Raw genomic sequence first — 15,414 nt, forward strand, 5'->3', positions numbered from 1 at the left:
GCTTCCTTTACACCACGACGCCTACCTCCTTTACTCACAATCGAAACAATGGCTAACGAAATCCTCCGCTCCGCCCCTAACCTGAGCGATCGCTTCAAGAACCTCGACGGCCGTAACCAGGGGGAAGTCTGGGACGATCTCTGGAAAGAATCCCGCACTCCTTGGGACCGGGGTTCACACAATCCCGCCCTTGAAGACGCCTTGGTAGAAAAACGCGGGTTCTTCGGCGCCCCTATTTTCGAGGATGAGCCGTTGCGCCGGAAGAAGGCGCTGGTTCCCGGTTGTGGGAGGGGAGTGGACGTCTTCCTCCTGGCATCGTTTGGGTATGATGCGTATGGATTGGAGTATAGTAAGACAGCGGTGGACGTGTGTCTGAAGGAGATGGAGAAGTATGGAGAGGGTGGGAAGGTCCCTCCTAGGGATGAAAAGGTGGGCAGTGGGAAGGTCATGTTCCTGGAAGGAGATTTTTTCAAGGATGATTGGGTGAAGGAGGCCGGCGTGGAAGATGGCGTTTTTGATTTGATCTATGATTATACGGTGAGTATAAAGCATCCTTCTGGCGATGTTGCTGTTATCTTTTGATTCTGTCCGTCTTGAGCTTAAGGAGAAACATCGGACTGACAACCAATGCAGTTTTTCTGTGCTTTGAACCCAGCTCTTCGACCACAGTGGGCGCTCCGCCACCGTCAATTACTAGCACCATCACCTCGCGGGAATCTCATCTGCCTCGAATTCCCAACAACAAAGGACCCTGCCGCTTTGGGACCTCCATTCGCCTCTACACCCGCCATGTATATGGAACATCTCAGCCATCCCGGTGAGGATATCCCATATGACGACAAGGGTCATGTCAAGAGCAATCCACTCCAACAACCTAGCGACAAAGGTCTTGAGCGCGTCGCTCACTGGCAGCCTAAGAGGACCCACACGGTTGGTATGGATGACAAGGGAAATGTGCTGGACTGGGTCTCGATTTGGCGTCGACGGGATTAATCGTTTCGTCACATATACTGGCATCTAGCGTACGGAAGTTATTGTTGTTCATCGCATTTGCATCCGCGTGTCTGTGCAAGGCACGTATCTCCCCCCTTTCTGTACATATAGCATCCCAATCGAATGTACAAACCTTTATGTGAGCCTCGTTCCCTCAAGCAACCCATGACAGGGCATTGTAATGCTCTCCAAGCCCGTAAGAATGGCGGTAATACGCCAACCAGATCTTCTTTCTCTCCCCTCCTTTATCGTCCCCCGGCTCAAACTTCTCATTCCGTCCATCTCCCTGAATCACATTTATCTCCACACCGTATGCCCTCGCCATCGCCTGCAACTCCAACTGCCCGCCCCACTCCGAGGTAAACATGATCTTTCGCGCATACTCCTCTAGGGGTTCGTCGATAAAAGGTGCAAAATCATCCGCATTGGCCAGTACAAACTTTCCCGTTGTGGCTCTTACAGTTTTATACCCATCATTCCTGGTCGATCGCTGTTTCTCCCCAGTGGACTTGGCAGCCGGGGTCCGTTCATCGAGGCTTAAATCCACACCGACTTCCGCCAATTGCACCGCGACGGCCGAGTATAGGCAGTGGCCGTCGGGCGCGATGTCTCGTTCTTTGAGGCCCAGGCGGTCAAATACAGCTTGCATGGCCTGCTTTTCGTTACTTCGGTGATCTGTTTGATTGGCTGCTTCAGCGGCGGCGGCTTCGGCTTCGGCTTCACGTTCAGCGGCGCGGCGGGCAAGTCGGGCTTTTTGGCGGTTGGGCCTTTTAGTGGGCTGCTGGGATGGACCATCGAGAGGAGGAGCGGCGGAAGGGGTTGGTGTAGATTGTACAGGTGGGGCATTACTGGCGTCTGCATCTGTTGGGCCGCTGGCTGTTACGGGCGCTTGGTCGTTGTCCGTGATATGCAGATTGTCAAAGTGTTCTATTGGGGGATCCAAGTCGCCGTTTAGCTCCGCAATTTCGGTCTGTTGACGCTCCAGGAGCTCCCGCTGCCATCGTTCGCACTCGTCGTTCACACCCTTGCGGGTCTTTTTGGTCGCGGATTTTTTCTTCTGGGTGATGCGGGATTGCAGGTCGCGCTGCTCCTTGCGGTGTTTGGCTTGGAGTTCTTCCATCCCAGGTCTAGAAGAGTCGAGTACACGCAAATCTAACACGACTAGATTGGATACTTAATGATTTAATAGTTGCAGGAACATCGAAACACTTTGACCGTGCCGTTCCGGTCAGCCCACCACGGAGAAATTGTCACCCAAGGTCGCAAGCCCCAAGGTTCGATAAGATCGGGAAATTATTTATCCGAATCTGATTAGATAACTTGGGATGGCGTCGGCGAATCTAAACGCCGAGACTGGAAGAGTTATTCCGTGCCTCGGCTGTTTGAGAGCTCCAGCGGAGTCGCCGTCTTGTTGGCGAGCGGGAGTCGGTCCCCTTAACACTCGACCTTTTTCCCCAACACCAACCCGAGGGCAACTCAATTCAGCTTCATCACTTGTTCAGTGCATTTCCAATTTTTCTCTGTTGATACAATGGATTCGTCATCGCTTTTCGACGTCAAGGTAAGCAGTTCCTTCCATCTTTACCTGATGATCTGCCCCCGCTCACCCTGGGACAGGGCAAAGTTGTGCTGGTCACCGGCGGCGCCAAAGGCATTGGCCGTATGATATCTGAGGGCTACGTTGCCAACGGTGCCACCGTGTATATCACCGCTCGTGACCTTGCTGCGTGTGAGAAAGCCTGCGCTGAGCTCAATGCCCTGGGGAAAGGCAAGGCCCATGCTATCCGCGCCGATTTCTACAAGGAAGAAGACTGCAAGAGACTGTTCGAGGAGTTTTCTAAGAGAGAAGATAGTAGGTCCTTTCTATTAGCTCCGTTCTTGGGGTTTTCCGTGCTCACGATCCCTCAGAACTACATGTGCTAGTGAACAACGCCGGTTCCAACTGGGGCGCACCCTACGATGAATATCCCTCTTCCGCCTGGACACGTGTGCTGACGCTCAACCTCCACCGTGTTTTCATGGTCACTCAGCTCTTCACACCATTGCTCGAGAAGGCAGCGAAGCCCTTGGATCCTGCCAGAATCATCAACATTGGAAGCATTGACGGTCTCCGTGTTCCCTCCCTCGAGACATTCGCATATAGCTCCAGCAAGGCAGGCTTGCACCATCTTAGCCGCGTGTTGGCCCACCATTTGGGCCAGAGAAATATTACGTGAGTATCCCCGGAATAGCTGTATGACAATAAAAAGTTACAACTGAGTGAAAGCTAACTCTTTCTAGATCCAACACCCTCGCCTGCGGCCCGTTCGAGAGCAAAATGATGGCAGCTACGCTAAAGAGATTCAAGGACTCGATCGAAGCTGGTATCCCACTGCATCGTATCGGCACTCCTGAGGACGTTGCTGGAGCTTGTCTGTTCCTAAGTAGCCGTGCCGGCTCATATATTAACGGAGCAACAATAACGGTGGATGGGGGTAGCGCTATTGCGGCGAAGCTCTAATTTGATGCTATTCATGATATTATTACCATATGTACGATTCCAATATATAACGGGGCTTTTTCGATATTTGTTTTCAGCTCTCCTTCCAGTCCACGGTCCAAAAAACTTAACCGTGAAGAGGGCAAAGTCAAATATGTTAAGTTTGCATGCTATTTTCCCGTTTTAACTTAATACATACCAAAGAGAGGCGAGTATCGTGTGGCGACTTGCGATGTTTGCCAATAAGTCGCAGGTATTTAACTATATGTGAAGCTGTCTGGCGAGCAGCAACGAGGCCAAAACCCGGCCATGCACGGGGTGGTTTGACTACCCAAAGGGCGGTCAAGTTTTGACTAGAACTCCTCCCTCTTGATCGTGCGCGTGTAACTGGCAAATTCTAGCGAGCAGCGCCCGTGATTTGTCATAGAAAAGCGCAAGAGTACCTCTATAGGCTGTATGGGGATGCACTCATTCAGAGTTACCCTTTTTCGACGCTCTTTTGGTAACTACTAAGCTCTCATTTTGCGACGTGACCTGAGACCTCTTCCAAGCCGCTTTAAATCAAGAACATCATGCAACCCCCATCCATCCTTTTCAATCTCAATGCTTTTCGCAAATTCGCCCAGCTATGGCCGGGCACCAAAACTCCCTGCACATAGCTGAATGCACCGTAGTTCAAGACAAGGGGGTCGGCCGCCGCGATGGAGTTGATGTGATCCGCAAAATGAAGCATGACGTGCTCCAGGCTGGGGCAGAGGCCAGTCAGGGCGCTCCCATCGAATCCTTAAGGGAATGGCAAACTCACAGCATCTCACCGCCCCAGCTAGCTCAGCATCGCTTACTCCAATTCAAGTAGTAAGCTACAAGGATGGCATAAGCCAGGATAGCGTGAGCCAGGGTGGCGTAAGCTACAAGGATCAACAGCTACTCCGATCAAGATAGATGGAGAAGAATTTCGGCGATGATAGATCAAAGACTTACATGTAACTACTCCAGAGTTGCGAAAGCAGCGATATGCGCCTTACCCGATTTGGGAGACGCTAAACTATATTAGGAAGTTCCCCAAAGCTGCGGTATACCCGAGTAGACACGACTGGGTGGAGTCGGGCTACTTACATCATAGCAGCGATCAGGTGCCTCATACCTCCGAAGGGTATTTTAAATTCTACAAAGTGAATTGTCAGCGACCAAGAGATAAAAATCTGGAAAGCCTTCCTGTGGTAAGCTCTCCCAAAAATCCTGCTTTGTCTCAAATCATTATTCTTCGCCGTTTATCTAATCGAAAAGCAAAGGAAAAAAAAAAAAGAAAAAGAAAAAAAAAGCCCCGAAATCACTAGCCAGGTTATCATCGGCCTTGCCAGAGACCTCCAGGCTGGTTGGCTGTAACGGCTGAACGTCACACCTTGGCGGCTTGACTCTGTCATACTACGAGTGACATCCACAAATACCTTGCATCCGGCCCATCTTCTCCACCTTTTCAAGGGTGAGCTCATTTCCTCCACGGTCTTCGGACGTAGCAGGCAAAGTCTTGCATTTGCCTGTGTTCGAAGTTCTCGTTCAACCTCCCCGCCGACTATCTTCTCCCTAGCACGTTGACCTCCAGCTCCATTCGTACCTCAGACCTTGAACTCGAACACCCGGCGGTACATTAATATCGCTAAAGCAGCAAACTGCAGTCCGTCGTGTAGGATGAACTCGTCATATGCGAGTTCAAGGCATTCTCGGTCGAGCTCTGACGGTATTGATCCATTCTCCGATCCTGACATCTACTACGGCGGAAACGAGAGCATTGTGGGACAGCATGCTCGGACTCACAAGCGGGCACACTCATCGGTTAGTCTCAATTTCTCTTAAGGCCGCCTACAACTCTGCATGATGCATCGATCAGGCTCCCTTGCTTACAGCTCGTCTTTAGTCTTTGAAGAGGTTTGATTTTACAGAGATAAGTGCTTTTATCGGCAGGAGATCTAGTCACGGTGGGTACCGCTGAATTCCTTCTTGAATGGCTTGAGATTCGTCTTTGCAAATTAGTGCTAACGTACTTTGTAACTGTAGATGAGGTTTCCCATCCCCGAAGGTTCCTCATCGACGTCGATGCGACATTGGAGGCATTGCTTGAAAGGGAAGATACGGACAGAAATATGCAGATAACAATTGAGGATGAGGGGCCGAAGGTATTGCCATTGAAATGACTATAATGCTTTCAAATGCAAAGATCTAATCGCTGTGTTGTCTAGGTGTTCTCTGTCGGTACTGCCGCCTCGTCCGGCTTCAACAGATTTGATTTGAGGGGCACCTATATGCTTTCGAACCTCCTCCAAGAGCTAACCATCGCGAAGGACTATGGGCGAAAACATATCGTTCTCGATGAGCAGCGCTTGAATGAAAATCCCGTTAGCCGCTTGTCTCGGCTAATCAATAATTCGTTCTGGAAAGCTCTCACGCGACGTATTGACGGCTCTAATATTGATGTTGTTGGGAGAGATCCGAAGGATTGGACGGATGACCCGCGACCTCGGATATACGTACCTCCAGGAGCGCCGGAGCAGTATGAATATTATAAAAAGATCGCAGAATCACAACCTGGTTTGCGTTTGGATGTTCAGCTTCTTCCACCGGAAGAAGAGATTACCGCTGAATTTGTGAGGGACTTGAACATTAAGCCCGGGCTTTTGGCACTGGCAATGGAGGAATATGTCGACCCGGTCACTGGAAAACTCGATTTGAGAGGCGTGCCGTATGTGGTCCCTGGCGGACGATTCAATGAATTGTACGGATGGGATAGCTACATGGAATCCCTTGGGCTTCTCGTATCCGACAGGGTTGATCTGGCGAAAAGTATGGTCATAAACTTCTGCTTTTGCATCAAGCATTACGGGAAGATCCTCAACGCCAACCGCTCATATTATCTTTGCCGATCTCAGCCTCCGTTTCTCACAGACATGGCATTGAGAGTCTATGAACGTATTAAACCGGAGCCAGATTCACTAGAGTTTCTTCGCCATGCTATGCTATCTGCGATTAAAGAGTATCATAGTATCTGGATGTCCGAGCCGAGACTTGATCCTGATACGGGGCTATCGAGATACCGTCCGGGCGGCATTGGTGTTCCGCCAGAGACCGAGCCGACTCATTTTTATCATATTTTAACCCCTTATGCTGAGAAACACGGCATGACTTTTGATCAGTTTGTCCAGGCATATAACAGCGGGGAGATTAAGGTTCCAGACTTGGACGAGTATTTCCTGCATGATCGAGCAGTCCGGGAGTCGGGACACGACACTTCATACCGCCTTGAAAAGGTATGCGCCAACCTAGCGACAGTTGACCTTAATTGCCTATTATATAAATACGAAGTCGACATCGCCCGGACAATCCGCGATTTTTTTAAGGACAAACTATATATTCCCCCCGAGTTCCGCGCAAAGGGGAATGAGGCAAGGGAATTTGAGTCATCTGCACTATGGGATCGTCGTGCAAAGCGAAGAAAGGCGCTTATCGACAAGTACATGTGGAATGAAGAGAAAGGCATGTACTTCGACTATGACACCGTCAAAAAGGAGATGACTTCCTACGAAAGCGCAACCACATTCTGGACCATGTGGGCCGGCGTTGCAACCCCTCGACAAGCGTCGATACTTGTCAGCAAAGCTCTTCCCCTATTCCGAGCATACGGTGGGCTTGTGTCGGGAACGGAAGAGTCGAGAGGTGTCGTTGGTATTGACCGTCCCAACCGCCAATGGGATTATCCATATGGTTGGGCACCGCAGCAGATGCTCGCGTGGACGGGACTTTTACGTTACGGATATCAAGACGAAGCTGAAGGGCTAGCGTATAGATGGCTGTACATGATCACCAAAGCGTTTGTGGACTTCAATGGTGCAGTTGTAGAGAAATATGACGTTACGAGGCCAATTGATCCGCATCGTGTGGATGCCGAGTATGGGAATCAGGGAAGTGACTTCAAGGGTGTCTCAAGAGAAGGGTAAGTAATCCACTTCTAACGGACCTTTGTGATTCCCCGCTTACCGCTCTGTGTGCATCTTTTAGGTTCGGTTGGGTCAATGCAAGTTTTGTCTACGGACTCCAGTTTCTAAATGCTCATATGAGACGTGCACTTGGTGCTTGTACACCATACGAAACCTTTATCAAAGCAACGGCATTTCAATACTAGTTACTAGTGTATGAAAACGGCCTGAAAATAGCAACATAAGTAAACCGTTAACAAAAAAAAAAGCCCCTCATGTATTTAGAGAAGATAAAACGAAATCGAAGTCTATGGGCGGCCGTGTGGAATAGCCAAACAGGGAGGGTGTGGGTTTCGCTGGCTACTAAGCACCCAGCGTTTTTATATTTTTTTTTTTTTTTTTTTGGATATGGTCCTCTACTACGGATAATTGCCGCGGGGCAATTTCTCAATTGCTTTAACTTCCACAGTTACTTGAACTATGTCTTCTCTCTCTCTCCCCATCCTCTTCTATGATGCAACTCTACCGAGGTTCAAGGGAACTGCAAATATGCTTGTGTTTAGCCATGATTCAGACTTTTACCTGCGTACCGATGTCTAAATCGTGTTATACAAAGGAATATTCCGCCTCTTATATCCAAGCCACTTGGGCAGAATCCGCCAATACTGGGTGCCAGAACTAATCGGAAGATCCTCGATTGCGCTCGCGTACTTGATCAACTTCGCCTCCGAGAATGCAGTGCTCATGATTGCCAATCCATACGGCACACCAGACTCGGCGTTCTCCCCGAGATCATCGGGATATCCGGCCTGAGCGGGCATCATCCAAGTTTGCCCGACGTTTGTTGGTACGAGAAGACCGTCCAAATAGCGGTCACGATGGCGTAGAGCGTCGTTGATACCATTTTGAGATCATTTTAAATGCCTTTGGTAGCGACGCAAGAAGGCTGTCTTGTCCAGCTAGGCCAGGCGGGATGGCTATCGGGATGTCTGCTTTTGGTTCCGTCGTCGTTATAGTTATATTCAACAATATCTTCGAGGGACCGAGTATTCGTATTCTCCGGTTCAGAAAGATAGGCCCGAAGGTCGTTGTAGAAATCCACCTTCATGATCATGTACTTAGATTCGTTTGCATATCCGCATTTGGTTCCCCATTCCCAGTCCTATCCATCCGGAGGAATAATCCTCTCATAATCGGTAATTTCTGTGCCGCTGACGATGGTAGCAACCGCACCTTTAATCAGATCGACGAGCTCCAGAAGCTGAGCGATTTGAGCGGAATCTCCAATCTCCAGTAAGAATTCCAAGGTATTCCAAATGCAGCGCCCTTGAGCGCAGATTTATCTGTCAAGAATTGGGAATACCCACCCTCTCCGGGCGTCTTCCCCTTCTGTACCAGTGTATAATTATTCCGTCTGTCAATACCATAGATTGCATCCAATACATGTGTGGCGTCGCGGACTGTCCTTTCCCAACGTTCCCACCAAGTTGATGGCCGGATATCGGTATTACTCCTGAACGGGATGTCAGGCTAACAGTGGGCTTGGTGCCAACAGTAGAATTTCTTTCCGCGGGTTGGACAACTATTCCACATATCAGCAAATTTCCATATTATGATTGTATATATCTAACAGATAGCATAATTGCCACTTCCGTCGGTCTCAGTGTCCAATGCGAAAGGCGCCTGATTAATAGATACCGCAATCGCAGAGCCTGAGCTGCTTCCACCAGGGTATACAGTGAAATTATAGCACTGCGACCTTGTCCTCCAAAGGCGGCATATCCCTGAGAATAATCCATCTTGCGAATCTCGGCCCATTCGCTCATTCCGGCTTTTGCAAGTAGCAACGCGCCAGCCTTGCGCGATTTATGAACTACGTAGGCATCGCGAGGGACAACACTGCCTTGCAGCGCCCAGCTGCCAGCCGTTGTTTCTATGCGGTACTTAGTGGTCATGTTTTCCTTAAGGAAAAAAGGAATCCCATGGAGAGGGCCACGAGTTCGTCCGTTGACGCGGTCTTTATCCAGAGCTTGGAATGGAAATCCATACTTCACGTAACCGTCTGTTTGATAGATCCTTTCCATATAACACTTGACAAGCTTAATGCTGGTGAGTTTTCCTGATGACAGCAGCTCTTACACCTTGTCAACGGTCGCCTGTTCCAATTTGGATCCATGACAGAGCTGCATCGGAAACAGTGAAGCCTCATCGCTATTCTGTTTGGAAAATGGTAAAGGTATGGGGATATGGGTCCTTGAGGGTCTGCGAATCCACTAATTTGTCGACATCATCATCGCGAGTAGCGACCCGATGGCAGGCAAATATCAGAATCGCCGTCGAAATCGTCCGCCATAGCATCGTGGGAACAGAGGACAATCTTATGAGAGGCCTGCACTTGAGAGGATGCTCGGTATTTCGAGACAGTCTCAAACCAATTATTTATGTACCTCCTTTGAGAGAGTCAACCCGCATCAACCAACATGTAGCTGTTTGTCAAGGGCACTAAAAATGTGTGATCCTTCCCCCATTCGTTCATTTAGAACCGTATTTTGTCCTCTTATGGCGAAGGTTAAGAACTCTAAGCATGATATCCATTCGTCTGTGGCCGAATGATATGGAGAGTCAAGCTGCTGCTTACCCTTGGGACATGCTGATGAGTTAGTTGACTCGTTATCCCGGAAATGACATGGTTGCAATGAATTAAGCAACAGATAATACCCGACAAGAGTTTGCAGCGGCAAGGATGCAGCGAGGAGTCACCGCTAACTAATTAACAAACACTCAGGACAATCTCTCACAAACTTGCCTTTTTGATAATAGGACGAGAAGCTACTCAACCCGCCTCTAATTTTTCTGTGGGATTTGACAAGGCTCAAAAGCGCGAAGTTCTCGATCGACTGCCCTCTTTTCCTCCCTATTAATTAACACAAGAATATTTTGGCTCAACGCCGCTTCGCAGTTCCCGTGGTTCATGGCCAAGCTGCGGTTCCCGCGTGCTCACTAGATGCGCACATGTAGTTCTAGAATCACGAAGCGGTGAAAAGCACTCGGGCTCTGCGATTCGAAAGCAAACAAAGGCATTTTGATTATATCGCCTGAGGAACATCACAAAAGGCAATAGGGAAGTACTCCGCGGTGTCTAGAAACCCGCCCCAGTAGACGGGGCAGTGTTAACCGCGGAATATCGGTCAATGGATTGTTGGAGATCGCATACCTTTTGATATTTTGATGCGACATATAGCAAGATCAATTGAGTTCTTGATAGCAACGAAGCGGATGTTTTCGGGCGGATATGATCTGTTGAGGGGCACAAGGAAGATCGCACGGCGACTGCGGTAACAAAGCTAATTCGGCCTTACACCTTCCAGCATGTTATGTTATCTTGTGGGACTGATTCTAACGATTTATCTCGATGGTAGCTGTCGATATCACCGTCTGCGCCTCTCCGTCGGGGGGCGATGCTAGGGGAACTGGTCGGCAACCACGGGAAGACGGAGATCGGCCACTACGTTTATGGCGAAGTCTCTCGCCGTGGACAACGCGATCGCAAGAGGTTGTAGAATACAAGGACTACACCTCGTAGGGTTAACTAGGTCCCCGGCCACTCTTGGACGACAAACCTGACGCCGTGGCGACTCTTGAAAAAAAAAAAAAAAAAGGGAAAGGAAAAGAAAAGAAAAAAAAAAGGAAGAAAAGGCGCAATCTCCAAGAGGGAATAAGCGGCAATACTCCATACTCCGTACTGCTAATGGACAAATTCGGATGCAGATCCGCCTATCGAATGGATCTGGCTGAGTTTCTAGTTCCCTTTAGTTACCTCGCTCGGTCCCCTTCTGCTCCTCTCTATTTCTTGGAGAAGTTATTCATTTGCAGGTGTCTGCCGTGAAATCACCCTTGGTTATTTCGGCACCAATGCGCTTACACAGCCTTGTACGACCTTGGGCCGAGAAGTCGCTGGGTGATGGGACCGTGCTTCATCAACACACTTGGCGTTCTTCAAGGTCAATGCTTGCTGTACCTGCATATTCATGTTAGCTCTCTCTGCGAAGTCCTCTCTTCCTCACCTCCCTCTCTCTGATCTCCGTCTTTTTTCCCTAATATGTCATCACTATGCTCGTTTGATAAGTGACAAGAAAGAAAAGAAATACAGGCACATTTTATGCGGGATATTGTGGACAAGAAATGCTGGTGGCGCGAGGTTTCAGGCTTCCGTAGACCAGTTAGCAGTCCACTCGGGCTTTCTACCTGGGAAGCTGAGCGAGGCCGGGGAACATACTCCAGCTCTCGAAGACAGACCAATACCAGCTCCCTAGGTCTACGACTCTCCCCCGCTCCGCGCGAGTGAAATAGTTAAAGCATGGTCAAAGCCTTTCATAGCCATTGCTCCTATCAGCGTCTGCTTCTGTTGTTTCAAAGACCGAACGCCTTGGATGCGAGATCTCTTCCGTCACGCCTTCCCGCGCCTGGACTGACCTTTCGCATGATCGTATTCGTTAGCGAACGCCATAGCCGCCCTTGTATGGAGGAGACAGGGACATCTCATTTCCGCCACCACAAAAAATATGATACTTATTCGTGGACAGTTCCTTTGTGGCGCTCTCACAAAGGCTAACCACTGCCCGCTCATGATGGTCTCTCCAGCTCACGATGTGGAATCCAAAGAAGATGGTAGAGTTTTGAGGCTTTGCAGACACAAGGTCACTGGTTAAGCTGGCGCCGATCAAATCGCTAAGTTGCGGGATTTCCGCTGCTCTCCCGAACCCTAAATATATCCGAGGCGGACGGGTCGCATTTTCCAAACCAAGCGCACTGGGCCCAACCAGTTTCTCACTCAAAGATAACTAGATTGTGGCATTGAAGAAGGAAAAAATTCAGACATGTATGCGTCATTAAGGAGCCAGATCTGCCAGGCACGAAGGCGAAGAGCTCTCCTGGCATGGGGTATGCGGGCAACGAGATTCGTCGGCAGGAGGTCGAGAAAATGCAATGCAATCGGTCCCATATTGAGCATAGCAAAATAGCTTCCTGCTAGAATTCGAACGAATAAAATGACCCATAGAGCTTGTTGACGGCAGGGAACTACACAGTTCTTATATGCGTACATCGAGTGTTGCGGTCTCGAGTCGCTGAGGAGAAGGAGGCGCGAATGGAGAAGGGGAATGTAACAGAAGACATGTTGACTATCAATATACGGTATGTTCGACATGACTTCCCCGTTATATCGATGGGCTTCCCCGCTACAGCGGCACTTCGAGGAAACCCAGGCATCAAACCAAGAAAGGACCTTGAGGGCGGGAGTGGTGGTACGATGCTATTGGAGTAGAGGACTGATCATCAACTCTATTGACGAATCTATGACTGTTATCGCTGCTCTCCATGCAGACAAATCTCGGCGGCGCAGGTTCCAGAGCTGTATATCTTCAATAGAGTGAATGTCAATTTCTCGATCCCGCATTCCAGCCAACAATCTATGGATCAAAGTCGGCTTGATCGGCCATGAATGGCTTAAAAGCGCGGCATCGTACAGCCTGGAATTTCATGTTTATGATGCCATGTGTGTTGCAGGGAGGAAATTATGCGACCACATTTGCATCTCGAAAATGAAGCAAATCGACACAACTTTGTTCCCTCTCTATAAATTGTCCCTCTCTGTGCGGCGCTCATCGACAGCATAAAAGGGAAGGCCTACCCAGAGTCCTTTTCTCCTCGTCCCAAGTGTCATTCTAATAGGTCTACATCAATAGGAGTGATCCACAGCAACATTTTCACAATGGTCAAACTTCTCATCGTTAGCCTTCTTGCGCTCTGTAAGTCTGAAATATATGCTCCCAACTCCATTTTGTTCATTATGCGATACTAATCTGATACAGGTGCTTCTGCTGTTCCCCAGCAGGAAGACCCTGGCAACCGAATCTGTGCGCAATGGTGTGCCGATAATTTTGAAAATCCTGGAAGGATCTGCACTGCTCCAGCTGCCCGGGGCAGGGGCCCTTGCTATATCTGTGGTCCTTTCAAGGAATCAGAGTCCCAGGAGCTATGTGACGAACAGTGTCGTGATACTGATACTGATCCACAACACTGTGGAAGATGTGACAATGCAGTGAGTTATCATCCTTATTTTCAGTTTATTAACACAAAGATTTTGCTAAGCATGCATGACCCAATAGTGTTCTCAGGGACAATCCTGTGTGGGTGGAATGTGCCGACCAGCCTGTCCTCCTGGTCAGACTCGATGCCTTTCTGGCTGCAAAGATCTCAATACTGATCCACAAAACTGTGGAGCGTGTGGCCATGTGGTGAGTTATCATTCTTACCTTTCTGTTTCTTGATACAGAGGCTTTGCTAAGCATACATGGCTTGACAGTGCCCTCAGGGACAATCCTGTGTGGGTGGAATGTGCCAAGCAGCCTGTCCTGCTGGTCAGACTCGATGCCTTTCTGGCTGCAAAGATCTCAATACTGATGAACAAAACTGTGGAGCGTGTGGCACTGTGGTGAGTTATCATCCCTATTTTCAGTTTATTAACACAAAGATTTTGCTAAGCATGCATGACCCAATAGTGTGCTCAGGGATCCTGTGTGGGTGGAGTGTGCCAACCACCCTGTCCTCCTGGTCAGAGTCCATGCTCTACTGGCTGCAAAAATCTCAATTCTGATCCACAAAACTGTGGAATATGTGACCATGCAGTAAGTTATCATCCTTACCTTTCTCTTTCTTGATAAAGAGGCTTTGCTAAGCATACATGGCTTGACAGTGCCCTCAGGGATCATCCTGTGTGGGTGGGATGTGCCAACCAGCCTGTCCTGCTGGTCAGACTCGATGCCCTACTGGCTGCAAAGATCTCAATTCTGATTCACAAAACTGTGGAGCATGTGGCCATGTGGTGAGTAATATTCATGTGTAGTCAACACATATCAGATTGCTAATCCTTTTTCCCCCTCAAGTGTACCCACGGAGTATGCAGGGCAGGACGGTGCAGCCGCAAACATTGCCCAGGCTCAAAATTGTCACTGCTTCATATACTTAGGCTAAGTGATGGTGGAGAGTGTGACACATCATGTGAAGGTGACAACTGTATTTGAAGGATACTTTGAGACCATTACAGGGAACCTGCAGTGGTTTTTTCGGTTGTTTGTGTTTCCTATGCACTGTTGTATTTGCTTCACCTTGCTTCTTTTTCTCTGAAAAAGACTCGCTGGCCAAGCAGCAACGAGTCAATTAAATGTGCTGGCCAATTTTTTTTGCTTAAATCAGTTATTAATTAAATGTCTCAATTCTTGCAGCCCATTGTGTATCTTCACCGTCGTTAAATCTTGGGGCATTAGTGATATGAGTGGGGTTCAGATAGCCGGAATCAGCACCTCAAAAGCTTCGTGCAATGAGTGTTGAAGCGGGGATACTTAGCAGCCCAGGTAAAATGAGAAGGTCAGCGGAGAGCCTAAGGTTGGTGGGAATGGAATCGACGCGCCTATTGAGCTTATTGATGGGATTGCGAGGAAGAGCACTAAACAGGCCCAACCCGGCAATCATGTCGCAAGGGATCAAAAAGGAAGGCCTGGTAGCTTTTACACAGAAAAAAAGAAAAAGCCGCTACGGGCAAGGAGGAGATCTCTCTCGAAGAAATAGATAAAAGCAGCCTAGCTAGGGACTAAGAACAATGAGGGGATAGAGAAGAGAAGAACGATAAAAGAATATCTCCATCGCTTTGTACTTCGAAGGTTGTTCCCCTTCGAGTGTGCCTGTAGACTTCCATTCCTATGCACATTTCCTTCTGACCTCCGAAACCCGTGCTAAATCTCCTTACTAGATAAATAAACCAGCAGCCCAATGATCTCTTATAGCAATCCTTCAACATCACAATCGACCGCTTCAAACCTTCCATAGAATGCTAAATCGCGGGATGTTTTGAAAGCAGCTGCCCCTGCGATCACCTGGGAGGGCGTCTAAACTTCCAGGAACTGGAAAAGTTCTCAA

General features: G+C 48.9%; 8 protein-coding genes across 8 annotated transcripts; 4 read left to right on the top strand and 4 right to left on the bottom strand.

The window, feature by feature from the left end:
* Positions 1 to 48: 48 nt before the first annotated feature.
* Positions 49 to 993, top strand: D8B26_001248 (uncharacterized protein; the record flags this gene model as incomplete). Its single annotated transcript, XM_003065267.2, has 2 exons — positions 49 to 537; positions 634 to 993. The coding sequence occupies 2 exons, from the start codon at positions 49 to 51 to the stop codon at positions 991 to 993; spliced, it is 849 nt and encodes a 282-aa protein (XP_003065313.2).
* A 154-nt stretch (positions 994 to 1,147) lies between these two features.
* On the bottom strand, positions 1,148 to 2,155 carry D8B26_001249 (uncharacterized protein; the record flags this gene model as incomplete). Its single annotated transcript, XM_003065268.2, has 1 exon — positions 1,148 to 2,155. Exon 1 carries the CDS (start codon positions 2,111 to 2,113, stop codon positions 1,148 to 1,150), a length of 966 nt encoding a protein of 321 aa, XP_003065314.2. The 5' UTR covers positions 2,114 to 2,155.
* Positions 2,156 to 2,408: 253 nt separating this feature from the next.
* D8B26_001250 (uncharacterized protein) lies at positions 2,409 to 3,549 on the top strand. The gene is made up of 4 exons (XM_003065269.2): positions 2,409 to 2,554; positions 2,611 to 2,845; positions 2,902 to 3,205; positions 3,274 to 3,549. Exons 1-4 carry the CDS (start codon positions 2,525 to 2,527, stop codon positions 3,491 to 3,493), a joined length of 789 nt encoding a protein of 262 aa, XP_003065315.1. The 5' UTR covers positions 2,409 to 2,524; the 3' UTR covers positions 3,494 to 3,549.
* A 1,549-nt stretch (positions 3,550 to 5,098) lies between these two features.
* Positions 5,099 to 8,222, top strand: NTH1 (alpha,alpha-trehalase nth1). The gene is made up of 5 exons (XM_003065271.2): positions 5,099 to 5,305; positions 5,388 to 5,448; positions 5,528 to 5,646; positions 5,710 to 7,457; positions 7,523 to 8,222. The coding sequence occupies exons 1-5, from the start codon at positions 5,162 to 5,164 to the stop codon at positions 7,644 to 7,646; spliced, it is 2,196 nt and encodes a 731-aa protein (XP_003065317.2). The 5' UTR covers positions 5,099 to 5,161; the 3' UTR covers positions 7,647 to 8,222.
* Positions 8,037 to 8,264, bottom strand: D8B26_001252 (uncharacterized protein; the record flags this gene model as incomplete). Its single annotated transcript, XM_066123485.1, has 1 exon — positions 8,037 to 8,264. The coding sequence occupies one exon, from the start codon at positions 8,262 to 8,264 to the stop codon at positions 8,037 to 8,039; it is 228 nt and encodes a 75-aa protein (XP_065979559.1).
* Positions 8,265 to 8,356: 92 nt separating this feature from the next.
* On the bottom strand, positions 8,357 to 9,524 carry D8B26_001253 (uncharacterized protein; the record flags this gene model as incomplete). The annotated part of the gene is made up of 3 exons (XM_066123486.1): positions 8,357 to 8,602; positions 8,808 to 9,022; positions 9,194 to 9,524. 3 exons carry the CDS (start codon positions 9,522 to 9,524, stop codon positions 8,357 to 8,359), a joined length of 792 nt encoding a protein of 263 aa, XP_065979560.1.
* Positions 9,525 to 11,933: 2,409 nt separating this feature from the next.
* D8B26_001254 (uncharacterized protein) lies at positions 11,934 to 12,646 on the bottom strand (the record flags this gene model as incomplete). Its single annotated transcript, XM_066123487.1, has 2 exons — positions 11,934 to 12,249; positions 12,318 to 12,646. The coding sequence occupies 2 exons, from the start codon at positions 12,644 to 12,646 to the stop codon at positions 11,934 to 11,936; spliced, it is 645 nt and encodes a 214-aa protein (XP_065979561.1).
* A 564-nt stretch (positions 12,647 to 13,210) lies between these two features.
* Positions 13,211 to 14,727, top strand: D8B26_001255 (uncharacterized protein; the record flags this gene model as incomplete). The annotated part of the gene is made up of 7 exons (XM_066123488.1): positions 13,211 to 13,228; positions 13,311 to 13,540; positions 13,608 to 13,736; positions 13,805 to 13,933; positions 14,001 to 14,126; positions 14,195 to 14,315; positions 14,385 to 14,727. 7 exons carry the CDS (start codon positions 13,211 to 13,213, stop codon positions 14,520 to 14,522), a joined length of 891 nt encoding a protein of 296 aa, XP_065979562.1. The 3' UTR covers positions 14,523 to 14,727.
* Between the last annotated feature and the right edge of the window lie 687 nt (positions 14,728 to 15,414).

Source organism: Coccidioides posadasii, chromosome 1, assembly GCF_018416015.2.
Source record: "Coccidioides posadasii str. Silveira chromosome 1, complete sequence".
Taxonomy (NCBI): Eukaryota; Fungi; Ascomycota; class Eurotiomycetes; order Onygenales; family Onygenaceae; genus Coccidioides; species Coccidioides posadasii.

Coding starts and splice junctions, on each gene's coding strand:
- D8B26_001250 (XM_003065269.2), top strand. CDS start 2,525: ATGGATTCGTCATCGCTTTTCGACGTCAAG. Junction 2,846..2,901: donor GTTTTCTAAGAGAGAAGATA/GTAGGTCCTTTC, acceptor ACGATCCCTCAG/AACTACATGTGCTAGTGAAC. Junction 3,206..3,273: donor TTGGGCCAGAGAAATATTAC/GTGAGTATCCCC, acceptor AACTCTTTCTAG/ATCCAACACCCTCGCCTGCG.
- NTH1 (XM_003065271.2), top strand. CDS start 5,162: ATGAACTCGTCATATGCGAGTTCAAGGCATTCTCGGTCGAGCTCTGAC. Junction 5,647..5,709: donor TTGAGGATGAGGGGCCGAAG/GTATTGCCATTG, acceptor TGTGTTGTCTAG/GTGTTCTCTGTCGGTACTGC. Junction 7,458..7,522: donor AAGGGTGTCTCAAGAGAAGG/GTAAGTAATCCA, acceptor TGCATCTTTTAG/GTTCGGTTGGGTCAATGCAA.